Source organism: Drosophila bipectinata, chromosome XR (assembly GCF_030179905.1).
Source record: "Drosophila bipectinata strain 14024-0381.07 chromosome XR, DbipHiC1v2, whole genome shotgun sequence".
NCBI classification, from domain to species: Eukaryota; Metazoa; Arthropoda; class Insecta; order Diptera; family Drosophilidae; genus Drosophila; species Drosophila bipectinata.
In genome coordinates this window covers 1,615,213-1,642,511 of record NC_091735.1, presented here as the reverse complement: position 1 = coordinate 1,642,511, position 27,299 = coordinate 1,615,213, and the positions used below count along the sequence as shown (strand labels likewise).

At 38.0% G+C, this 27,299-nt stretch overlaps 1 protein-coding gene and 2 long non-coding RNA genes across 3 annotated transcripts in view; all 3 read left to right on the top strand.

Moving 5' to 3' along the window:
* The window catches only part of nAChRalpha7 (nicotinic Acetylcholine Receptor alpha7), a 1,067,155-nt gene that overhangs the window by 533,498 nt on the left and 506,358 nt on the right, over positions 1-27,299 (top strand). Inside the window, exon 6 of the mRNA XM_070283181.1 lies at positions 10,052-10,127. Within this exon, the coding sequence (XP_070139282.1) occupies positions 10,052-10,127 (76 nt within the window). The remainder of the gene's footprint in view (positions 1-10,051; positions 10,128-27,299) is intronic.
* Positions 17,279-18,736, top strand: LOC138927822 (uncharacterized). Its single transcript, XR_011444304.1, has 3 exons — positions 17,279-17,566; positions 17,629-17,706; positions 17,773-18,736. It is a non-coding gene; the product is annotated as an uncharacterized lncRNA (long non-coding RNA).
* Positions 22,935-24,437, top strand: LOC138927823 (uncharacterized). The gene is made up of 3 exons (XR_011444305.1): positions 22,935-23,221; positions 23,284-23,361; positions 23,428-24,437. It is a non-coding gene; the product is annotated as an uncharacterized lncRNA (long non-coding RNA).

Below are 27,299 nucleotides of genomic sequence, written 5' to 3'. Positions count from 1 at the left end.
TGGGCGCAGATATGTACCCGCGGATTATGCAACCGGGCTTCCTGAAGATCCAGGACGGACTGCCAGTGGCCCAGAGCACAGTGTTTGGACGGGTCGTGTCCGGAGCCTGCCACCAGCCATAACATCGAGGGAGCTATTGCAACCCAAGCGATTGCAAGGGGGGCGGAATGTTTAGGTGAGGGGCCGTGGTGCCGCCGGAAGCCCAATTTGTGTGCCGGGATAATATTGCAAGCTTTCAGATGTGGTATTATGCGAGTTAACAACCATTTTTGAAACAATTTAGACAAACAAGATAGAAGGCTTATTGGTCTGTATGATGACGGAATTGTGTGGTCTTTTCCAGGCTTCGGTATCATTATTATGATGGATTTCTCCCACTTTTTTGGGAAATAGCCAAGATTAATGATTCCATTAAATAGTTGGCAGATGACCTCTTTAGCGCATTTTGGAAGTTCGATCAGCATCTTTGGGGTCAATAGGTCACCACCGAGAGCCTTTTTTGGTTTTAACCCGCTTATGACTTTTTCGATTTCGTTCGGCCGGAATGAAGGTGCGGCTGGCTGAGGGGAGGACTCTGGCTGAATTTCTGGTAGGAGGAATGAATTTGAGGCTGGGTTTGGCTGGAAGACACTTTGGAGATGTGTGGCGAATGTTTCAGCTCGGATTCGTCGCTGCGAGCCCAGCATCCCGAAGAGTTTCTTATCGGGGTGGTCGTTTCAATTGGGGCGCTAAGATTTGGGTGGGCCCTCCACAGGGGGTACTTTTTGCTTGTTGGCGAGAGATTTTCGATGTACCTCAGCTGTGCATTTTCTTCCTGTTGGTGAAGAGCCTGGTCGAGTGATCGGGTTGCTTCCTTAAGGCGTTGTTTTGAAGCTGGTGATCTGCTGTTTTGCCAATCACGACGCGTGCGCCTCTTTTCTCGCACGAGCTGTTCGATTTGCTGATTAGATTTGAAGTATTTGTTTCGATCTACTTCTTTCCCATGAGGAGTAGAGATTTTAGCTGCCGCAACGAGTACTTCTTCCAGGGCGCTCGTAGTGTAGTCGATGTCCGATTCCATGTTAAAATCCGGGGCGAGTTCTATGTGGGCACTCACGTACTTTTTGTATTTTAGCCAGTTCGTTTTTGGCGTCGTCAGGCTGAAGGGGTGTTCGGTTATTTTTGGGCTTTGAAGAAGCGTTAGAAGCACAGGCGAGTGGTCTGATGATAAGTCCGAGACTGCTTTGGCACTCATTAGATTGCGAGGTATGTTTTTTGTCACTGCAAAATCAATACGGTCTGGGAGCTTTCGTGAGTCTGTTGGCCAGTATGTGCGACTTCCAGGGGAAACGTAGTCCAGTTTATTTTTCACATTTATAATTGCATTGTACAATTGTCTTCCTTTGGGAGTCACTAGACGTGATCCCCAATGCGTATGTTTGGCGTTGTAGTCTCCTGCGGCTACAAATCGATCCCCAAGTGAATTGTAGAAGTCCATAAATTGTCCTTCCGAGATTGAAAAGCGAGGAGGGCAGTAAACGGCAGCAATTGAAAGGATTCCGTTGCTTGACTGAATTTGTATCGATGTGGCCTGCAAGAAGTTTGTTGCAAACCTTTTGTGAAAATTGTGTTTAATGCGTTCTCTGATTAGAACTCCAGTTCCGCCGTGGGCTTTCCCATCTGGATGATCTGTGCGGTAGATTGTGTAGCCTCTTATATGAAAGTTGTATTTGCTTGTAAGATGAGTTTCCACCAGTAGCATAACGTCAATATGGCCTTCGGTCAAGAATTGTGACAATTCTAGTTTATGCCGTGAGACACCATTGGCGTTCCACATTGATATTCGTAGCGCCTGCTAAGATTATTTAGACTGTTGTGCTACGAGCAGCTGTATCACCATCTTCTGGTTTTGAACAAGCGTTTGCATGGTCGTTTTCATGAATGACATAAGCTCCATTATACTTTGTTGGAGGGTAAGCATCATAGTTTCCGTTTTGCTGTGTGGCTGTTCTGGGGCCTGTTGAGCGCTTTGAGAGTTAGGCTGAATTGGAATTTCCCTTCCAGATCGTAGAGCATCGGCATAGGAGAAGCCGTTGGTGGTGTTTAGTGGACCGAATGAGGATCTCGCAGCTTTGGCGAAGAAGACTTCTGGCGTAGTTTTTGACGCAATGTACGCATTCTGTGGATTTTGGTTGCGCGTTGCGGACGCTTGACGCATGCGACTCTTTAACTCCATATACACCATACATCCTCTATAGTTTGCCATATGGCTGCCTCCGCAGTTTCCACATTTCTTCCTTGTTTGTAGTGCAGCAAGTGGACTTGTGGGCGTCCCCGCAGACTACACAGACAGCCCGAAGTGTGCACTAAGACCTTGTGTGTCCATACTCTTGACAGTTAGTGCATTGCACTGGACCGTTGCGTTTATGTGGCTCTTCAACAGTGATTTTCCGATGCAAAAGATATTGCAGGTTTTAGATTGGGTGGACTTCGTTCTTCTTCAGCGACCTGCTTTCTGGCTCGAGCTCGAGCTTGAAGAGGGGTTGTGGCTTTTTATCTTTATTTAGAATGTTAATAACATTCTTGGCGGCGAAGCCCTTTTTTTTAATGGCGGTTTTTATTTCCGCGGCGGTAACATCAGGTTCTATTCCCTTTACTACCACTTGTAGGCCCTTACTGCTTTTCAGCTGGTACGTGTAATAATTTTTCTGTACAGTGTCCAGATATTTGGACACGATTCGGAAGTACTCTTAAGTCTTGGTTTGCGCCTTTGTTTCATGGATGTTTCCCTTGATAAGCGGAACAAAATGAAAGTTGTCACCGTTCCCGATTAACGACGCAATTCTGTTGACCAGGGCAATCGAGCTTTTTTCCCTAATATAGATTGGAGGGGGCTTGGGTTTTTTTGCGGTGTCTTGAGCTGGTTGGTTTTCCTCAACCTCCGCCAGTAGGGCAAATCTGTTAGTAGCGGATCTGTCTGGTTCTTTATCGATATTCAGGACACGGTTAATTTTTGTTTTGTTGCCTGTCGGATTACTCTGCGGGCTAAGCTTGCGCTTAATTTGGATGTAGCGATTTATTCCAGTCTGTGTGGCCGTAACGGCCACAACGGCGCTTTGGTACTTTCCGAGGTTATTGTTTTTGTACTCGCTGTAGTCGTTGACGTCGCGGTACTTTGAGTTGCAGAGGTTTTCGCTGTTCTTGCAGAAGTTGTAGCGCTGCTAGTTGTTGGTGCGAGATTTGTTTCCGATATTGGAGGGGGGGTTTTATACTGCGAACTCCATGACGCGGGAGTCGGAGTGAGCAGAGCGGGTGAGCAAGACCGTGCCCTTTGGGTTTCAGCGGTCAGTAAAGCCGGGTTGCTTATAATCGCCGATTTTTCCACTTCGGTATCGCGGGTTGAAAAGTAAGAGTAGAAGCCGTTTCTTTGGTTCACTGAACTTCTACGCTCGTTCTTTTGATCGTTGCTCAATGAGCTCATTTTTTTTTAACAATGCACTAGTTTTGGTTTAGCACATCACAACTGTTATAAAAAGATTGTCTGTCGCTTTTAGTCAATTGTGGTTCAGCGTCTTTTCGCTTATATTGGGTTACCCCAGTTTTTTTTGATTAGCTGTATTATGGTGCAGTTTTCCCGGAGCTCGGACAAAGCACGTCCGCTCAGTTCGGTAGTTCGTATACCAAATATATTTTACATAAAAGCAAATTTTTACAAGTGGATATGCCTTACAGAAAATCAAATAACAGAAAAAAGAAAAATAACATACCAATCGATAACAATTCTCGCTTATTTGAATAACGCTTATTCTCGCGTGAATAATAGCGGGCCAAGATGACTTCCTTGAGGGACGCCAGATGTAGCACGGACCAGACGGGACTGAATGTTTTTAAATAAAACTCTTTGTGTCCTTCCATCTAGGTAGCTAGAGATCCACGTTAAGAGGTCTTTAGGAAAACCCAGCATATTCAGTTTACTCAACAAGAGTGAGTGATTAACTGAATCAAATGCTTTGCTGAAGTCTGTGTAAATTACATCGATTTGATATCCCTTACAAAAGCCATCTATGACAAAGGATGTCAACTCCAATAAGTTTGTGGTGGTGGAGCGACGTTTAATAAAGCCATGCTGACAAGGAGTGATGATCGAAGAGCAAAGGTGTTGCAAATGAGGGGTAATTAATTTTTCAAATAACTTTGGAATTGCCGACAACTTAGAGATGCCTCGGACTTCTTCCCCTTTTTATGTAGGGGAATTATAAATGATTCCTTCCACTTAAGGGGAAAAATCGAGGTTTCCAAAGATAAGTTGAAAAGTCTTAGAAAAGGTTTGCACAGAGCCCTGGCGCAGTATTTTAGCACACAGCCTGGTACTCCATCGGGGCCTGGCGAATAAATGGGTTTTACCCTTAAAAGACCAGATAATAAGTTGTTCTCAGAAAAAGACGGACAGAATATAAGATTTGCTGCTTGAATGTTATATGCATAAGGCTGATCAGTCAATTTAGGAGGAGAATAAGTTCGGATCAGGCAATGGCCTGATCCGAAGTCGCAGAGGAATTTTCAAACGTAAGCAGAGGTGAAAAAGATACGTGTTTACGCTTAGTGTTTACAAAATTATAAAACTGTTTTGGATCCTGAGTAAATTGAATCCGGCAGCGGTCAATATAATTCCTATAACATTCAGCGTTATGCACGGTAAAATTCGACCGAGCTAGTAGGTATCTTGAGAAATCAACACTACTGCAGGTTTTTTTATATTTAAGTAAAAGCTTATTTTTTTTATTTTTTAAGTTAGTAAGGCATTTTGTAAACCAAGGAGGATTTGTTGAAGCGGACGGATATTTCCAAGGCACACATGAGTCAAAAAATTTTTTTAAAGTAAAATACAATTTTTCTAAAGTGACATTAAGATCAGTGCACGCCAGAATATCAGACCAGTCAAATGTATCAATAAGGCTATTAAGTTTCTGAAAATCAGCTTTACGGAAACAGCGAATCTTATTTACCACGCTCGGAGACATCTGATCGATACCAGGAGTGGTTTCGATTGAGACCTTCAGTGTGGGGTGATATGGATCCTCTGGGGATGAAAGGGGAAAAGCTCTGGAGAGAGAAGTACCATCAGGATCAGATACAAAACACAAGTCTAAAAGCCGACCTAGCGAATTTCTAACATGATTGATCTGACCTAGGGACATGTCAAACATGCCCGCGGTGAAGTCATGGTAAGTTATAAGTGACAAAGATGGTGAGTTATCGACGTTGGACCACTTTAATTCTGGGATATTAAAGTCGCCCACCGCTACAAGTTGGTCACGATCCGTCATAAGATTAGAGACGTATCGAATGGCGGACAAATGCTGCCAATATGTAGGCGGTTCAGACATAGGAGGTATATACGAACATGTAATGTATAAAGCTTTAACGGACATAGTGATTTTAACGCAAATAAATTCTATGTCACCAAACTCATGGGATTTCACCTCTTCAGAAGCAAGAGTAGAGTCTACCGAATTGAGGACTCCACCTCCTCTTCGCTGAGATCGATCTCGTCTAAAAGTGGTGTACTTACTTGGAAAAACTTCGGAGCTAAAGATCTCCGGATTTAACCAAGTTTCTGTAAATGCTATTATATGGGATGCAAAGGAAGAACTATCAGAATATAGCTTTGGGAGTTTGCTACGTAGCCCCCTAGTATTCTGATAGGTAAGAGTTAATGAGGAAACTAGTTTTTTGGGTTAGTAGCCAAAGAAGAGGTGGAGGGTTGGTCGGTGGTTCCGATATTGGGAAGTCTCACTCCCACTGGTTTTTTAACTTTTTTCTTCACGGAACTAGGCTGATGTTCTTGGACGAAAAGATTCTCTGGCCAAAAACTGGGAGAACAAATCGTCTTGAACATCAGCGCTGGCACACGAATCTTGAAAGAAGACGTGCGCCGTGTATAATTATATTTAAATTTAGTTATGTCCTCCACCTTTATATCGGCTTTTGTTTTAGCTTTGATATAAGCCGAGATATCAATCTCTGAAGTATCAGGGGCAAGCCGAGAAACAAATATATGTTTCGATGGAGGAATCACCTGTAAGGGTTTTGGTGTCGCAGGTACGAGAACTGCAGCATCAGTCGGTGCCGGTGGTCCGGACTGTGGAATATCCTTTTGGGTGACTCTAATGGGGGTTTCGTCACTAGGACCTGTGGCATCACATAAAGGGATGCCATGGCGGACATATCGGACAATTGCTCAGTTTCCCTGAGAAATTCGGACGAATTTTTCTCAGTTCTAGCCCTTGGGGTGGCCAGAGATATAAGCGGCTGCATTAATGTCGGCTGAGCAGGCTGAGACGCTTAGGGGACTCATTTAGCAGCTGAAGGCCTCTAAATTGAGTGTCCAGCGCACAGAGCTGTTCATGGATTTTACAAAAACCAGTGATCCGCTTTTTAAATCCATTTTTGGTCTGTCTCATGAACGACCTCATTTCGCCTTGCACAGCACGACAATTCTCACAACAATAATGTATCCCAGACCTACGGGAAATGGCATCCGAAACTGATGCAGTGAAACCGGCACACTTGGCGTGCACGACGTTTTCACATAACCAGCAAAGGATGCTAGGCTGGGATGTGGAAATTGTCTTGTTACAAGACTTAATGGCACAGACCAGTTTAAATTCCATTTTATTTTTATTTTTTTTTTTTTTTTATTTAATAAAACAAAAATTAATATTTAAAAAGTTAAAAAACACAATACCTTGAACCACTGTGCCAAACAAGAAGCCGAAGCGGGAGCTTTGAAAGAGTGCAAAAGAGAAATGCAGAAATATAGATAAGGCGGCGAAGAAGCAGAGCTGAGCTATGCTTGGAATAGAATTTAGGCAAATTATTAATTCGACTCCAAATATACCACAGCACTCGCGAAGCGATACGGTTTAGGCTTTAAGAGGGTTAAGATTCACAAGATTTATTTCAAATGTATGTAAACACCGGTTTACCAATATTTTTAATAAAACGCAGTACGCACAAAAAAAACACGAACGTTCGCTTGAAAGAAAGAGAGGGAAATCTAAAAAAGGAAGAGAGGGAAATTGAAGAAAGAGAGGACATCAAACCATCGACTGCATCAGAATGTTTTTTGTGGGAATACATTTAAATTTTTATCATATGAGTAAAGCTAAAAGTTTTTATGCGCTTGGGTTAGCCACCTTCTCTTTTGTTCCCTTTTTCTCCTTCTTATACATAAATCCCCAACATCGTAAGAAATATCCGTCATGCATATCTAAATCCTATAGTTTGTAAATTTTAAAAGGCTAAATTAAGCAGTTTCACTTTCGTCACCTTAGGCGCTTCGGTGTGAGGAGATTTAATCTCTTCACACGCCAAGACAAGTGGTTGGGTAAAGCAAAGTCCAGAACAGGAGATTTGAGTGGTCCAGCAGCAGTTAAGCACGGGGTCTATTAAAATGATCAGTATGGTAGATGAGCGGAAATCGAAGGCAAGCGGCCCAAGGGAAAGCACAGACACTGTGGTCATAACGGCTCTCGGAGCGGCAGCGCAGCAGTGTTGAGAAAGGTAGGGGAGACACGACGTGGGACGTAGTGTTCCGTAAAGGGGAACCGCAGCTAGGCCAATGACAGTAGCGTAGCGGGCCCTGGAAGACCGTTGGGACTCTGGATAGCAACACCAGAGGTCCGTGGCCGGGAGCAGCAAGGGGACACGGACGATGTGGGACGTAATATCGGAAAGAAGGACTAACGGCCGCAGTAGGAAGATTTACGGGTATTGCAGGCATTATTTAAAGAGGAAAATTGAAGCTACCCGAGACGTTTTTTTTTAAAGCGTTTTAAAAAAAGAGAAAGTTGTGTGGATCTGAAGGACCACCTTCGGGGAGTCCAACAGTTCAGAGAAAGAAAATTGAGAAGATACAAGCGGAAAGTATTACTTCGCGGGGAAGAATTACATAATCTAAGCATTCTCCCTTAATCGACGTTCATTTTTAAGTCTTCTTAGGTCACCCTGTGTATAAGCTTTTAACTGGTTTACCCAGTTCCATTGCCCCTCTAAGCCCCTCTAAAATTTTTAAGCTGCTCCGGAGCTGGTGGTGATCCAACTCTGGCACGCTACCTCCTACAGTTGTAGAGGAAGTACTCTGGGTCCTTATCTGCTCCTGGGCAGTTGCGGTTCTCTGGACTTTCTGTAGAGATTTCTGATTTTTCTGTACCCCCGTGGACTGAAAGAAACTTGATAAGTTGGTAACTTACCTGGCCATTGTTTCTTCCTTTCCAATCCTGGATGCTGGGGATTCACCTGTGCGTCCACCTGCATTTGGTCGTTGAGTCCCACTTCTCCTGCCATGTGAATAATGCCTCTTGTCGGGGTTATTTTCTAATGGCCTCCTGGGATAAGTTACTTCCACGTTGTTGATTGGAGGCTGAGAGGAGATTTAGTCTCCCTACACGACAAGACAGGTGGCATGGGGCAAAGTCAAGAAGAATGGGTTGAGGGAGTGCGAAAGCGGTCAAACGCTGGGACTATTTAACACATGCAGTACGGGGGGATGTGTGAAGAGTAAAGACGAAAAGCCTAGTCGTAAGACAGAAGGAGCAGTAATGGGGGCAGCGCTCCGGGAGAAAGCAGAGACGACGTGAAACGTAACGGTTCTCGGAACGCCCGCGCAGCAGTGTTTAGAAAGTTCGGCAGGGCGGTCAGCAAAGGAGCAAGGAGTGGGGGGGGGGGGGGACGTAAAGTGTAGTGGGCTCTCGAAGTCCACATAGCAACAGCAGAGGTCTGTAGCCGGGAGAGGCGAGAGGGCACAGACGGCGACCTGCAGTATCCAGGAGGATTATTGGGCGCTCCAAGCCGTATATAAGGAGACACCTTGGAGCGAATTGAAACGATTCTTTTTAGGAAGCTTGTAGCGATGAGTTGAAGGACCGCCTTTGGAGAGTCCAACATTTAAGTGTTAGAGAGCTTCTAAAAAGGACCCGGTAGCTTGAATTGAAGGATCGCTCTGGAGCTTTGGAGAGTCCAATAGCCCAAGAAGAGTATAGCGTAAAGACAAGGTAAGAAAGGATCTGTTTCAGGACGGTTCCTCTAGAGCCCAGGGTATCAGAGTCGATGACTTTATAATTTCTGTACAAAATTAACTCAGTTTAAGACTTATGTATTATAAAGTCATCTGGAGCGCTATGAACCATGAGGAAATATAAAAATAACAAGAGGCAAACATTATTTTTAAGATCGTAATTCTGACTTGATCGTAATTCAGCAAGTCAATCTCTTACTGCTATAGCGTGAAAAATATTTTTTGTTAGTTCATCTTTAGCTAACACAAACAAACAGGATGGTTTACCCACTTAAGAGCATGCCACGAATAATTGTCCGTGTGAAAAACATGGTGGTCCTAAATCTAAGACACAAGTAGACATCATTTTATCTTGAGATTTTTTGATAGTCATTGCAAATGCCAATCTAATCGGAAACTGAATACGTATAAATTTAATTGGCACATCTGTAAGTATAATAGGAATCCGTGTTATTAGTATATTTTCATCTCTGAACCTTCCATTTAAAATGCTGCCTTTGATCACGTTTTTCATTAATTTTTGAATGACTACTCGCGTCCCGTTGCACAGTTGGGGCTCTTCTTGATGCAATTGCGGTATTCTACCACGTACATGAGTGTTTTGTTGCTGAATTTGTTCTTCGGTTCTTTCGGATATTCTATTTCGCAGTTTCGAGATCTACTTGTTACACGTCTCAAATCACCCCCTTTTCGTTTTTTTGGCATTGCTCAATGTACAAAACACTCATAAATGGAATTTATGTATTGACTTAATGATGAAGGATTTTTGGCCCAGTTTAAATTGTGTAAAAATGCTAAATAAATGTTGGTGGCTTCTCAGACCTTTCAATACGCTCACGAAATTTTATGAGAATCGGTATAGCCGTTCCGGAGAAGTATGGTAACAAAAACTGTGACACAAAAATTTTATATGTATAGATTTATACTAAACAGTATTTATTTCCAATTATTTGTCCTAAAATTAAAATATTTATATTTTTTTTGAATCTGCAGTTGGACTTGCAGTTGCAGGATGAGGCTGGTGGAGATATCTCAAGCTTTATAACAAATGGAGAGTGGGATCTATTAGGTAAGACTTAAGACCTTAAGGCAAAGCTTCACTTTTAAAGTTAAGGAAATTACGTTTATAAAAAAATATAAACTACAATTAAAAGAAAATAAAGTAATATATATTTGTTTAATAAATTACGTATTTTAATAATTGATATTAATCAAATAAAAAAATATCTCATGAAGAGGTGATGAACTTGTATGACACGCTCAAAATATCTGATATTTATTTTGGCGATGAAACATTCGAATAGAGGTATACAAAACTACACAGTACAAACCAGAGCTTGCAAATATGGTTGACTGTTTACTCAGTTCAAACGGTCTTTTGCTTTTGACTTATACGATGGCGGTCAAGAAAGGGGACCATTTCAGTTAAGTTCGTTTTTAAAATCCAAAAGGTAAACAAAACAAGACACAAAAATGAATAATCAACACGACAAAAGGAAAAGAAAAATCAAATTTGCAAATATCCAAAACACTTCCATTTATAAAAACCTTTTGTCAAACGGTCAGTAAATAACGGTGATCAAATTATAGGTCTATATAGGTCTATATAGAAAGGGTCTATATAGAAAGAGTCTATATGTATATGACACGTTTTTTTTGACAAGAAGAATAGGATAATTGTTATTTGCAAGATGTGTTAAAAAAATAAGCTTTAGTTTTAAGTTAAATAGCTAACTGAGTTCTGTATTATTCCTCCCCAACTGTAGGGAATTAAAAAGCGGAGAAGATGAAGAAACCACCTGCAAAAGATGGAAGACCTAATCGAAACACAGTGTACTTGTGAAAAAAGTTCATAACCAGGGACAGAGGAATTAAGCCTAGTTTCAGTAAAAGCCAATAGAATCAAAATAAAAAAAAAACACTTTTTGAACAAAATTGGCTGAATTTACCAGAATACTTTGAGTTTTGGCACGAACAGGAAAATTCATTGATTTTCTGCAAAGCTAAAGTAAGCAACTGTGGCTAGGCCCAAAACACCGTTTGCGTTTCAGGACGATCTCCAACGAAGCCATCCTGGTCATTGCGGGGATGGCCCCTCTAAAAGAGAGCTCTCAAGAGCTGAAGGAGATACATGATGCTCACAGCATGAGGTCGCTCACAGCCTGGTAGGAGTGATGGGACACGTCGTCGAAGGGACGCTGGAAATACACCCTCATTCTCAACCTTAGGAACTGGGTGCTTCAAAGCCATGGTGCTGCCACTCAGCCATGGCAGGTGCTGAGTGGGCATGGCTGCTTTCGACAATATCTAAAGCGTTTCGGCCACAAGAAGGAGGACTGGTGCCCGGAGTGCGGGAGCTCTATCGTCGAGGAGATCAAATATGCAGATCAGATCAAAATAAGTCCCTTCCAAGGCTTGAGCCAGTGTGTCAAGCCTTGGACACACCTGGGGTTGCAGCCCTGAAAGGTATGCTCTTTAACCACTCCTTTTCATATTGCAGCCATATTTGGACGCAGCACGTCCGCTTTCTTCGACCCACACTTCACGTCCCCGATGGAGCTCCAGGCTGTGTGCTGAGATACTGTGCCAGGGCTATAAAAACCTCGAATTTTCCCATTAAGTGGAAGGAATCTTTCATAATTTCCTTCAAAAAAAAAGCGAAAAAGTCCGATACTGCCAATTACAGAATGATCTCTTGATTGTCTCCAAAGAAATTTAAAAAACGGGGTGTTTTCCCCCGGGCCCGGACTTCTGTGAGGGGCCGGATTTTTGGTGAAAACTCAAATAAACTGTACAAAAAAAATTTTGCGCGATATTTTAAAGAAATAGCTAAGAAGATTTGGAGCCTGAAAAATGATCAGTGATAATGTGTACCGAATATTAGTAAGAATATTAGTGATATTATAATCAGATTTTATGGAAAAGTATTATAATGTTTGTAAATTTTATTAATTGTAACGCAAGTGTGATTTGAGTAACTAGAAAATAATAATGTTTTAAACTTCGAGATAAGTCCTCGTTGCGATAATAGTATCGATAGCATTTATATCGATAACTTGTACCAACTTGTACATACCTACAAGCGCAAAATTTTGCTATTTATTTGCTATATAGACAAATTTGCTATATAGACAATCCGGTAAGTACTTCGGCATTACATTGAAATTTCGGTATTTTATAAAAAACAAAGCCTAGGCCCTTTTTTTCTGTTGACTGTCTCGTATAACTTTTTGTACTCATTCAGTTATTTTATTCCGACAGTACGGAGCCTGATTTTTCGTGAGTTATTTTCGAAACAAGTTTCTAATGACACGAATAATCAACTAAAAAATCTTGTTGAGAAGTCACGAATATCTTGAATCTGCACGACATTCTCAAAATAACTTTTATATTATTTGATTACTTATGAAGATTAGTACGCAATTCTGCCGAAAATTCTTTCTTTTTAGGAAAATGTACCAGCACAAATTTGGTTCTGAAAAGCTCAAAGAGCGTGCAGAACGCGAGAAAAAAAAAATAAAGAAGAGCAAAAAAAATAGACATCCCATTTCTTTTATTTCTTTTATTTTCCCATTTCTTTTATAAAGCTTTTATTTAAATTTGCAATCACCAGCGGATTCTTCTCCACAGCAAAGTATACTGTCTGAAAACAATGACAAGCCTCCAGACAAGTTCATGGCAGCAAATCCATCACCAGGAGCAACAGGAGCTTTGGAAGATGTTTTATGTGGAATAAGCGATCGTGAAAAAATCCGAAATTCTCCAGAAAAAAGCAATGAAGAACATGACTCTGAAATCCTTAAATCGTTTCCGGAAATTCAAGAACAATCCGACCGAGCAGAGCAACTGAACAATTTCGATATTGGCACACTAAAAGATAAGATTTTGAATCCACAACTGACTGAAGATGATATCCGTCGTGGTCATGAGAAAATGCCAACAAAATTTCCTCGAGATCGATTAAGTGAGCCCTTCCCAATTTCATTGCTTTTCAAAAATTTACCAAACAAAGAAAAAGTTGAACGGAATTGTTTAGTCTGGAGTCGGACTCTTAGCGCATTTTTTTGTCTGCCATGTCGTCTATTTGGATTAAGTACTGCAGCAAGTCGTTCTCATCTTTGTCATCCCGAGGGGTACTCCAAAAACCAAAAGTGGAAAAAACTTAACGAGAGGCTACCAACTCACGAAAATAATCAAGACCATATTCGATGCTACGAGGGCTCACAATAAAGTAAGGTCTCCAACGCTGCAACTTCGCTGGATCACGCGCTAGGCGAAATCTGGCCACACCGCCGTGTTTCTTTGTTCCTCCACTACCACATTGCTTGGTGAGGCTTCCCCGACCGCTCAGTCTTGGCTAAGCAGCCGCCAACGATGGAGGTACCCCTCGCGTCAGCGTCCAAGTGCGACTTGCGTTCTGTAATACGTTTTTTAAGTGCGAAAAAGGTGACACTTATTGAAATCCATCGTCAACTAGTTGAAGTTTACGGGAAAAAGTGTATGGATATAAAAAACGTGCGTAAGTGGAGCCGCGAGTTCAATTCCGGGCGCACTAATGTTCCCGACGAGGAGAGAAGTGGCCGACCGTCGGTCTCGGATGCGATTGTTCAAGCAGTGGAGACAGAAATGCTCAAAAACGTGGCCCCAAGTGACTGCCACATGTTTCCCGCACTGAAAAAACATCTCGGAGGGAAGAAGTTTGATAGTTCAGAAAGAGGTCAACACCTGGCTGCGCGAGGCGGACGGAGAGTGGTATTCTGCCGGCATAGACAAGTTCATGCGGATGCGCAAGGTGTTGGAAAAAAATGGTGATTATGTAGAAAAGTAGCCAAGACCTTGGCCTTTCCAACGGGGTATCGCTTTTTGTAAATAAATGTCATTTTCTATGAAAAAAAAATTGGGTCCTTACTTTAATGTCAGCCCTCGTATGTCTAATGGCATGCTTTTGAAACAAGACTTAAAAACGACTCTGCAGTCGTTTTCGTTTTCATCTGACAGATGATGCATTGGTGTCCATGCAATTAGCAAGCGAAGCGAAGAAATGGAGAGAAATTTTGAAAAGAATTCTGGACACAATTTTGTTTCCGGGCGAAAGAGGTTTGGCTTTAAGAGGAGATAGTGATCTCATCGGAAATCCGAACATCGGGAACTTTTTGGGAGTTTTGGAGTTGATAAGTCACTACGTTTCCATATTACGTGATCATTTGCAGAAGGTCAAGGATTCCCAACAAAGTTATCATCGATTGCAAGTCCACTATCTGTCTCATGAAATTCAAAATGAATTCATACACTCAAAATAAAATTAACCCTAAGATTTAGAAATTCGCCCTATTTTTGTCTTCAACGACACCGCAACATAAAATTTAGGGTAAATTTTTCAAAAATTAATGGCATTCCCTTTCTAAAATCTAGGTCAAATTGCCTTAAAAATAAGAAAAAAATTTCTAAAATATATAAAAAAATTTCTTAAATTAAGGGTTTGTTTTTCTAGGTGTTAGAAAGTACTTTTCTAAAACTAAGGAAAAAAAGTGTTGATTTCATGGCGAATTTTTTCTAAGCCCCAGGGCAAGGCGCCCTAAAATTAAGAAAACCCTTTCTAAAATACATATATACAAATACTTCTTAAATTAAAGGTGAACTTTTCTAAAAGATGTTTTCATACACGGCTCCTTCAAATATGTTAGGTGGACATTAAATGATGCGATGAACTATATCTTCTATATATATTTTAAAAGGAAACCCGTTTTCCGTTGTCACGACATCACATGAAAACGGCTTGACCGATTTGGCTGATTTTTTTTTTGTAGTTTTCTAATACTCTCTACAAGGTACTTACGGATATTAAGGTAAATATTAAGAAAAGCGTTCTTAAGGGGGGACATCTGAGTAGAATTTTGAAAAAATCTAAATTTTTTTTTTTCGCTTAAAAAATTCTTTAGAGTTGTAAAAATGACATATCAAAAGATAGAGTCCGGCAAAAGTGTCTAAGTGTCGAAATTTTTCATTCTGCGGCGATGCCTCACAGGTATATCCCACAGTACTTAAAACTTTAAACGCGTTTTTCTCGAAACCGCTTTTTTTGAGTTGCCCGAACACATAACTCGAACAACTCTTAACCTATCGATCTAAAATTTTGACAGTATATTCAAAATACCTATGTGTATCGACACACGTACTTTTTTTTTTATCAACAATTTTGTGACGTTTTTTGTTCGTGAAAATTGACAATTTTTTTCAATCACTCACTATTTTGCAAAAAATCAATCACCTGGCGCAGGTGATTTCGACTGCTAGAGTCATCCGAAACAAAAAATTAGAATAGATTATTGTTTTGTAAGCTAATGGCTCTGTCCCGTACTAGAATGAAATATTTTCATCAATAAACAACAAAATAGCGAACTCACAAAACAAAAAATTTAAAAAAAATAAAAAAATTTATCTTAAATTATTGATAAAAAAAAACTAATCATTAAAAATAAATGATTCTAGTACGGGACAGAGGTGTTACTTTTTAGAACAACATATCCAAATTTCAGCTAGATCGGTACCATAGAATTTTGTGAATCACCTGCGCCGCACACAAAAATGTCGTTTCGAGAAAAACGCGTTTAAAGTTTAGACGCTACCGAGAAACTCATACTTTTCGGTGTAGGCGCGCTCTCGATTATGGGCTGTATCTCTGTCATTATTTGATATTTTTATTTGAAACTTTAACAGTACATTCATAATAAACAATACTATCAAAATATAAAAAAAAAAAAAAATTGATTTTTTCAACCTCACACATGAGACTACATCCTTAAGGACGTTAGGTGTTCGGCCATGGACCCCCTTTAAAAAAATAGGGCCTGCAGGGCCGCCATTTTGTTTTCGATTTATTAAAAAAAAATTTTATTTTGTACTTTAAATATAATATAATAAAACCTAATTTACAAATTTTCGATTAGCTGTTTTGATTTGGCCAAAAAAAATTCGAGAAAATCCGTTTTTTTTTGGCCTGTTACTCAGATGTCCCCCCTTAAGGGGTTATATACAGTTGTACCACGCAAAAAAATGAAATTTTATCGATTTTATTTTGACACCATAAAAAATATTTTACCGTTTTACCGACGTTGTTTAGTACATGTTTCTGGGTACTTATTTAAATTTTTTCATTTCGTTCTCATATCCCGAGAACGGTTCATCCGAAATCAAAAATTCAAAAAAATTTCGTTAGTATATTATATTGCCTAGTCCGTCAACGAAGGATTTGTAAAAATTTTGATTAAAAAAAAAGCGACGGTTTTTCAAGGTATAAGATTTTCGATTTTTATGATCTAAAAAAGGAGTTTCAGAAAATCCTTCGTTCACGGACTAGCTATTCATAATAAATAAGTGGTGAAAATTTGGTGTTGATCGGATTAATAGTTTTTTAGTAATCGTGTCCACCGCAAAGGTAATTTCGATAAAAACAAGATTCTGAGATAATCGCGTTTAAAGTTTGAAGTTTGTTCAAGTTTGATGTGCGGTAGTGCGCTATAGAGCTACAACTTCGGTTCTAATGCTCCGATCGTTATGAATTTTTGTGAGAGTATTCTCAACAGTATATACTTAAAGGATATGCAATAAAAAAAATCGATTTTTTCATCTATCACAACTGTATATAACCCCTTAAGGGGGGACATCTGAGTAACAGGCCAAAAAAAGCGGATTTTCTGGAATTTAATTTGGCCAAATCAAAACAGCTAATCGAAAATTTGTAAATGAGGTTTTATTAAATTATATTTAAAGTACACAATAAAATTTTTTTTTAATAAATCGAAAACAAAATGGCGGCCCTGCAGCCCTTATTCGTAGGCCCTATTTTTTTAAAGGGGGTCCATGGCCGAACACCTAACGTCCTTAATTTTTGATCTAGAACAAAAAATCAAAATTGGTTAGTTTCTGTATCTCAACGGCTATCGACACACGTAGGATTTTTGATATTGTTGTTGTTGATAAATTTGATATTGATGGATTGTTGATAAAAAAAAAAGTACGTGTGTCGATAGACATAGGTATTTTGAATATACTGTCAAAATTTTAGATCGATAGGTTAAGAGTTGTTCGAGTTATGTGTTCGGCCAACTTAAAAAAAACGGTTTCGAGAAAAACGCGTTTAAAGTTTTAAGTACTGTGGGATATACCTGTGAGGCATCGCCGCAGAATGAAAAATTTCGACACTTAGACACTTTTGCCGGACTCTATCTTTTGATATGTCATTTTTACAACCCTAAAGAATTTTTTAAGCGAAAAAAAAAATTTAGATTTTTTCAAAATTCTACTCAGATGTCCCCCCTTAAGTTGCCGCAAAAATCATAAAAACAGTCCTATTTCCTATACACAAGCAAATTAAACTTGCCTAGGGATGGTTGTCAAATATTGTGGTTGCGTTTAGAAATTGGTTGATATTTAGTGAAAACACATTAAGTTCGTTTGTTTTAAAGACTAATAAGTTTTTTGTTTGCTAATAAATGTTTATTAGTCACGGTAAGTTCTCTTACCTCTCACTTCTCTTCTCAGATTCTTAACATTTTTTGACTCATATCCAGCAATACAAAAATTGGTTTCGAATGACGTCATTTGGCGCAACAAAAGTTATTCGAGACAATTTTTTACCTACTTTCTAGGTAAGAAAGTATAATAACAAACAATTTTTTCTACAATTATCTAAATACATATTTATATTCTTGCAGATTCAGGGTCAAATATATCAAAGAACAGGTTCCTTATTGCCAGTAGACTGATGAAGACTATAAATTCTTACAAATATATTTTATGGGCAATTCAACAAGAGAAGTCGATCAGCGCTGTGCACACAACAACTCAGTGAAAAGATCCATTGTGGAATAACTTCAAACATTTTTCCATTAACACAATGAATTAGTTGCATTATTCACAACTGCATTAGACCACATGCCATCAGGTAATCATAAAATTGTCATCAGAGACGATAAGGCGCCTGAGGACAACATGCTGGACGTTTTAATGCGCCAACAGTTGATGAAGTGGCTATTGTCGTCGTAGGTGAAAATTTAGAAAACCAAGACATTGTTTTACATCGATCATAGGATGCCTTACAATATCCTATACTATATCCTATGCATACTATTACGGACCCTAAAACGAAATAGTACGCGGGACAGCTAGTATTTCATAATATTCAAGATGATTGGGAAAGAGATTATAACGTATTCTCTATGGAACGTACTAAAGGCTATTCAAACTTTAGGCCTTTCATCACCAAGAAACCCTGGTTTTATAAAACAGATATTTTTGACCGCATAGACACCAAACGATTAAATAGAATCCTTAGCAGACATGCGTTCGATAAGTACAGTCTGTCAAAAATGATTGTTTTTGACAATGCTATTTGTGACACTCGCAATGCAGTGGAATATATTTCACGTGTTATTTTAAATTGTTCAAAATACTCAAACATTCGCCGCCATTTTCCAACACTTTTAAAATATAATGATATTTATCGCTTCTTTGCAAATGAACCAATCGACATTACCATATCGATAACGTTGTTCTTAAAGCAAGCCAAAATTGATGTGTAAAAATTATTGTCTTTACGGATGTAGTCTCATGTTCCGGCCTACTTTTTAGAGGTTATTTCAAGAAATTTTTTTTGTAATAAAAAATAATGCGATCGTTTCAATTTTCACATATGTTTTTATAGGCATTATAAACTATTTGAAAATATTTTGTTTAATTTATTCTTGTGTAGTTTAATAGACTTTATAGCATGCCAAAGTATGCATTTAAAAAAAAAAGGTAGGTCCCTGGCGCAGGTGATTTCGACTGCTAGAGTCATCCGAAACAAAAAATTAGAATAGATGATTGTTTTGTAAGCTTATGGCTCTGTCCCGTACTAGAATGAAATATTTTCATCAATAAACAACAAAATGGAACACACAAAAAAATTTTTTTTTTAAATTTAAAAAATGTATCTTAAATTAATGATAAAAAAAAAACTAATCATTAAAAATAAATGATTCTAGTACGGGACAGAGGTGTTACTTTTTAGAACAACATATCCAAATCCATATTCAGCTAGATCGGTACCATAGAATTTTGTTAATCACCTGCGCCGCACACAAAAATGTCGTTCCGAGAAAAACGCGTTTAAAGTTTAGACGCTACCGAGAAACTCATACTTTTCGGTGTAGGCGCGCTCTCGATTATGGGCTTTATCTCTGTCATTATTTGATATTTTTATTTGAAACTTTAACAGTACATTCCTAATAAACAATACTATCGAAATATGTGATTTCGAAAATCGATTTTTTCAACCTTTCACATGAGACTACATCCTTAAACAAAGCGCCATTTTAAGATCTCCTGAAATAAGATTTCATACATTGGCTGTGGCGTTAACCCGTTCAAACGGGGAGGCGAAATAAAAAAAAAGGTTTCAATCAAAAATAATGTTTAAGATTCACTAGGATTTACTGTCAGTGCCATCGAATCAAACTGTCAAAGAAATTTTAACTCAAAAGCAAAAAAATTCTTAAATATTTTTCTCAATGTATTCAATTTAAATAAATTATTAAAATATTCATTTCTACCAGTGTATTTAATTCTTTTTTTGATAATAAAAATATTTCATTTCAAAAAGAAAATTCTCTACTTTATTTTCTTTCAAATAAATGTCTCGCTGTGTGTGGAAAACTTTGATCACACACCCAAATTTTTCCTTGGCGAAATGGTCGACAGCTTGGCGAAGACAGGCTAATGGACTCTGATAGTTCTAAAATTCACTCATCATATTCTATTAAATTTTCCATAGGTTAGCGAGCATTAATATTTTATTTTTAATTAGGGTGGTTTTAATATTTTCTTATTAGCACACAGTAATATATATTTTTTTATTTAAGTCATTATTTTCGACAAAACTCACAAAAAAAAAATAAAAACAAGAAAGGAAAGCTAACTTCGGGCGGAGCCGAAGTTAATATACCCTTGCAGGTAAAACCGGATATATATCGCAAACATCGTATATAGTTGGCCGATCCTTATGAGAATATGATAATATAACTCAAGTTATTATTAAATAGAATCTAAAAAAACCCCAAATTTCTATTTCCAAAATACCAGAGTTGGTATTTCTACCAAAAACCATTTCCGATCGTTCAATTATATGGCAGCTATAAGATAAGCCGGTCGTTATAAAATTTGGTAGGTCGGATTAACTGACCAAAAATATAATCTGTACCAAGTTCCAGCTTTCTATATTCAAAAACACAAAAGTTGGGTCAATTCCGATCGGTCAGTTGTATGGCAGCTATAGGATATAGTCGGCCGATCCTTATGAAATTTGGTAGGTCTGATTATCTGACCAAAAGTAGTATTTGTACGAAGTTTAAGATATCTATCTTCAAAAACACGAAAGTTGGGTTATTTCCGATCGTTCAGTTATATGACAGCTATGGGATATAGTCGGCCGATCCTTATGAAATTTGGCATGTCGTATTATTTTGCCAAAAATAGCACTCATGTCAAATTTGAACTCTCTAACTTTAAAAACACCAAAGTTATACCATTTCCGATCAATCAGTTATATGGCAGCTATAGGATATAGTCGGCCGATCCCGGCCGTTCCGACTTATATACTGCGTGCAAAGGAAAGAAGGGTGTGTGCAAAGTTTCAAGACGATAGCTTTAAAACTGGGAGACTAGTTCGCGTAGAAACAGACAGACAGACGGACAGACGGACAGACGGACCGACGGACAGACGGACAGACGGACAGACGGACATGCTCATATCAACTCAGGAGGTGATCCTGATCAAGAATATATATACTTTATAGGGTCGGAGATGTCTCCTTCACTGCGTTGCACACTTTTGGACAAAATTATAATACCCTCTGCAAGGGTATAACAAGAAAGGAAAGCTAACTTCGGGCGGAGCCGAAGTTTATATACCCTTGCAGTTTAAACCGGATATATATCGCAAACATCGGATATAGTTGGCCGATCCTTATGGGAATATGAATATATAATCCAATTTATTACAATACAAAATCCAAAAAAGTCTCAAGCTTCTATCTTCAAAAATACCAAAGTTGGTATTTCTACCAAAAACCATTTCCGATCGTTCAGTTATATGGCAGCTATAAGATATATTCGGCCGATCGTTATGAAATTTGGAAGATCGGATTAACTGACCAAGAATATAATCTGTACCAAGTTCCAGCTTTCTATCTTCAAAAACACGAAAGTTGGGTCATTTCCGATCGTTCAGTTATATGACAGCTATAGGATATAGTCGGCCGATCCTTACGAAATTTGGCATGTCGTATTATTTTGAAAAAATAGCGCTCGTGTAAAATTTGAACTCTCTAACTCTAAAAACACCGAAGTTATACCATTTCCGATCAATCAGTTATATGGCAGCTATAGGATATAGTCGGCCGATCCGGGCCGTTCCGACTTATATACTGCGTGCAAAGGAAAGAAGGGTGTGTGCAAAGTTTCAAGTCGATAGCTTTAAAACTGAGAGACTAGTTCGCGTAGAAACAGACAGACAGACGGACGGACAGACGGACATGCTCATATCAACTCAGGAGGTGATCCTGATCAAGAATATATATACTTTATAGGGTCGGAGATGTCTCCTTCACTGCGTTGCACACTTTTGACCAAAATTATAATACCCTCTGCAAGGGTATAATGATACAAATTAAAACTTGAAAATTGTTAATCCAAACTTAAAAATTGTATTTCAATTGAGTTTTACAAACTTTATCAAATTTTCACAAATCCATTATCTTGCTTGACAATCTTTCTACGAGTATGCATAAAGTTTTTATACCATTGCAGATGGTATTATAATTTTGGTCAAAAGTGTGCAACGCAGTGAAGGAGACATCTCCGACCCTATGAAGTATATATATAATTTGTTATGAGCATGTCCGTTTAAAGCTATCGACTTGAAACTTTGCACCTAACCTTCTTTCCTTGGCACGCAGTATATAAGTCGGAACGGGATCAGCCGACTATATCCTATAGCTGCCTTATAACTGATTGATCGGAAATGGTATAACTTTGGTGTTTTTAGAGTTAGAGAGTTCAACTATATCTTATAGCAGTCATATAACTGAACGATCCGAAAAGGTTTTTGGTAGAAATACCAACTATGGTATTTTTGAAGATCGAAGCTTAGGACTTTTTTTTTAGATACCTAATTGTAATTAATTAATTTTATTATGATATTCTCATAAGGATCGGCCAACTATATCCGATTTTTGCGATATATATCTGGTTTTAACTGCAAGGGTATATCAACTTCGGCTCCGCCCGAAGTTAGCTTTCCTTTCTTGTTTAAGTGAATCTTTCATTAACTTAAACTTTTTTTCTTATCTTCACATTTGTTTCCTTCAAATCTAAATTTTATAAAATTTTACAATAAAATTTTTTTTTAATAAATCGAAAACAAAATGGCGGCCCTGCAGCCCTTATTCGTAGGCCCTATTTTTTTAAAGGGGGTCCATGGCCGAACACCTAACGTCCTTAATTTTTGATCTAGAACAAAAAATCAAAATTGGTTAGTTTCTGTATCTCAACGGCTATCGACACACGTAGGATTTTTGATATTGTTGTTGTTGATAAATTTGATATTGATGGATTGTTGATAAAAAAAAAAGTACGTGTGTCGATAGACATAGGTATTTTGAATATACTGTCAAAATTTTAGATCGATAGGTTAAGAGTTGTTCGAGTTATGTGTTCGGCCAACTTAAAAAAAACGGTTTCGAGAAAAACGCGTTTAAAGTTTTAAGTACTGTGGGATATACCTGTGAGGCATCGCCGCAGAATGAAAAATTTCGACACTTAGACACTTTTGCCGGACTCTATCTTTTGATATGTCATTTTTACAACCCTAAAGAATTTTTTAAGCGAAAAAAAAAATTTAGATTTTTTCAAAATTCTACTCAGATGTCCCCCCTTAAGTTGCCGCAAAAATCATAAAAACAGTCCTATTTCCTATACACAAGCAAATTAAACTTGCCTAGGGATGGTTGTCAAATATTGTGGTTGCGTTTAGAAATTGGTTGATATTTAGTGAAAACACATTAAGTTCGTTTGTTTTAAAGACTAATAAGTTTTTTGTTTGCTAATAAATGTTTATTAGTCACGGTAAGTTCTCTTACCTCTCACTTCTCTTCTCAGATTCTTAACATTTTTTGACTCATATCCAGCAATACAAAAATTGGTTTCGAATGACGTCATTTGGCGCAACAAAAGTTATTCGAGACAATTTTTTACCTACTTTCTAGGTAAGAAAGTATAATAACAAACAATTTTTTCTACAATTATCTAAATACATATTTATATTCTTGCAGATTCAGGGTCAAATATATCAAAGAACAGGTTCCTTATTGCCAGTAGACTGATGAAGACTATAAATTCTTACAAATATATTTTATGGGCAATTCAACAAGAGAAGTCGATCAGCGCTGTGCACACAACAACTCAGTGAAAAGATCCATTGTGGAATAACTTCAAACATTTTTCCATTAACACAATGAATTAGTTGCATTATTCACAACTGCATTAGACCACATGCCATCAGGTAATCATAAAATTGTCATCAGAGACGATAAGGCGCCTGAGGACAACATGCTGGACGTTTTAATGCGCCAACAGTTGATGAAGTGGCTATTGTCGTCGTAGGTGAAAATTTAGAAAACCAAGACATTGTTTTACATCGATCATAGGATGCCTTACAATATCCTATACTATATCCTATGCATACTATTACGGACCCTAAAACGAAATAGTACGCGGGACAGCTAGTATTTCATAATATTCAAGATGATTGGGAAAGAGATTATAACGTATTCTCTATGGAACGTACTAAAGGCTATTCAAACTTTAGGCCTTTCATCACCAAGAAACCCTGGTTTTATAAAACAGATATTTTTGACCGCATAGACACCAAACGATTAAATAGAATCCTTAGCAGACATGCGTTCGATAAGTACAGTCTGTCAAAAATGATTGTTTTTGACAATGCTATTTGTGACACTCGCAATGCAGTGGAATATATTTCACGTGTTATTTTAAATTGTTCAAAATACTCAAACATTCGCCGCCATTTTCCAACACTTTTAAAATATAATGATATTTATCGCTTCTTTGCAAATGAACCAATCGACATTACCATATCGATAACGTTGTTCTTAAAGCAAGCCAAAATTGATGTGTAAAAATTATTGTCTTTACGGATGTAGTCTCATGTTCCGGCCTACTTTTTAGAGGTTATTTCAAGAAATTTTTTTTGTAATAAAAAATAATGCGATCGTTTCAATTTTCACATATGTTTTTATAGGCATTATAAACTATTTGAAAATATTTTGTTTAATTTATTCTTGTGTAGTTTAATAGACTTTATAGCATGCCAAAGTATGCAATTAAAAAAAAAGGTAGGTCCCTGGCGCAGGTGATTTCGACTGCTAGAGTCATCCGAAACAAAAAATTAGAATAGATGATTGTTTTGTAAGCTTATGGCTCTGTCCCGTACTAGAATGAAATATTTTCATCAATAAACAACAAAATGGAACACACAAAAAAATTTTTTTTTTAAATTTAAAAAATGTATCTTAAATTAATGATAAAAAAAAAACTAATCATTAAAAATAAATGATTCTAGTACGGGACAGAGGTGTTACTTTTTAGAACAACATATCCAAATCCATATTCAGCTAGATCGGTACCATAGAATTTTGTTAATCACCTGCGCCGCACACAAAAATGTCGTTCCGAGAAAAACGCGTTTAAAGTTTAGACGCTACCGAGAAACTCATACTTTTCGGTGTAGGCGCGCTCTCGATTATGGGCTTTATCTCTGTCATTATTTGATATTTTTATTTGAAACTTTAACAGTACATTCCTAATAAACAATACTATCGAAATATGTGATTTCGAAAATCGATTTTTTCAACCTTTCACATGAGACTACATCCTTAAACAAAGCGCCATTTTAAGATCTCCTGAAATAAGATTTCATACATTGGCTGTGGCGTTAACCCGTTCAAACGGGGAGGCGAAATAAAAAAAAAGGTTTCAATCAAAAATAATGTTTAAGATTCACTAGGATTTACTGTCAGTGCCATCGAATCAAACTGTCAAAGAAATTTTAACTCAAAAGCAAAAAAATTCTTAAATATTTTTCTCAATGTATTCAATTTAAATAAATTATTAAAATATTCATTTCTACCAGTGTATTTAATTCTTTTTTTGATAATAAAAATATTTCATTTCAAAAAGAAAATTCTCTACTTTATTTTCTTTCAAATAAATGTCTCGCTGTGTGTGGAAAACTTTGATCACACACCCAAATTTTTCCTTGGCGAAATGGTCGACAGCTTGGCGAAGACAGGCTAATGGACTCTGATAGTTCTAAAATTCACTCATCATATTCTATTAAATTTTCCATAGGTTAGCGAGCATTAATATTTTATTTTTAATTAGGGTGGTTTTAATATTTTCTTATTAGCACACAGTAATATATATTTTTTTATTTAAGTCATTATTTTCGACAAAACTCACAAAAAAAAAATAAAAACAAGAAAGGAAAGCTAACTTCGGGCGGAGCCGAAGTTAATATACCCTTGCAGGTAAAACCGGATATATATCGCAAACATCGTATATAGTTGGCCGATCCTTATGAGAATATGATAATATAACTCAAGTTATTATTAAATAGAATCTAAAAAAACCCCAAATTTCTATTTCCAAAATACCAGAGTTGGTATTTCTACCAAAAACCATTTCCGATCGTTCAATTATATGGCAGCTATAAGATAAGCCGGTCGTTATAAAATTTGGTAGGTCGGATTAACTGACCAAAAATATAATCTGTACCAAGTTCCAGCTTTCTATATTCAAAAACACAAAAGTTGGGTCAATTCCGATCGGTCAGTTGTATGGCAGCTATAGGATATAGTCGGCCGATCCTTATGAAATTTGGTAGGTCTGATTATCTGACCAAAAGTAGTATTTGTACGAAGTTTAAGATATCTATCTTCAAAAACACGAAAGTTGGGTTATTTCCGATCGTTCAGTTATATGACAGCTATGGGATATAGTCGGCCGATCCTTATGAAATTTGGCATGTCGTATTATTTTGCCAAAAATAGCACTCATGTCAAATTTGAACTCTCTAACTTTAAAAACACCAAAGTTATACCATTTCCGATCAATCAGTTATATGGCAGCTATAGGATATAGTCGGCCGATCCCGGCCGTTCCGACTTATATACTGCGTGCAAAGGAAAGAAGGGTGTGTGCAAAGTTTCAAGACGATAGCTTTAAAACTGGGAGACTAGTTCGCGTAGAAACAGACAGACAGACGGACAGACGGACAGACGGACCGACGGACAGACGGACAGACGGACAGACGGACATGCTCATATCAACTCAGGAGGTGATCCTGATCAAGAATATATATACTTTATAGGGTCGGAGATGTCTCCTTCACTGCGTTGCACACTTTTGGACAAAATTATAATACCCTCTGCAAGGGTATAACAAGAAAGGAAAGCTAACTTCGGGCGGAGCCGAAGTTTATATACCCTTGCAGTTTAAACCGGATATATATCGCAAACATCGGATATAGTTGGCCGATCCTTATGGGAATATGAATATATAATCCAATTTATTACAATACAAAATCCAAAAAAAGTCTCAAGCTTCTATCTTCAAAAATACCAAAGTTGGTATTTCTACCAAAAACCATTTCCGATCGTTCAGTTATATGGCAGCTATAAGATATATTCGGCCGATCGTTATGAAATTTGGAAGATCGGATTAACTGACCAAGAATATAATCTGTACCAAGTTCCAGCTTTCTATCTTCAAAAACACGAAAGTTGGGTCATTTCCGATCGTTCAGTTATATGACAGCTATAGGATATAGTCGGCCGATCCTTACGAAATTTGGCATGTCGTATTATTTTGAAAAAATAGCGCTCGTGTAAAATTTGAACTCTCTAACTCTAAAAACACCGAAGTTATACCATTTCCGATCAATCAGTTATATGGCAGCTATAGGATATAGTCGGCCGATCCGGGCCGTTCCGACTTATATACTGCGTGCAAAGGAAAGAAGGGTGTGTGCAAAGTTTCAAGTCGATAGCTTTAAAACTGAGAGACTAGTTCGCGTAGAAACAGACAGACAGACGGACGGACAGACGGACATGCTCATATCAAC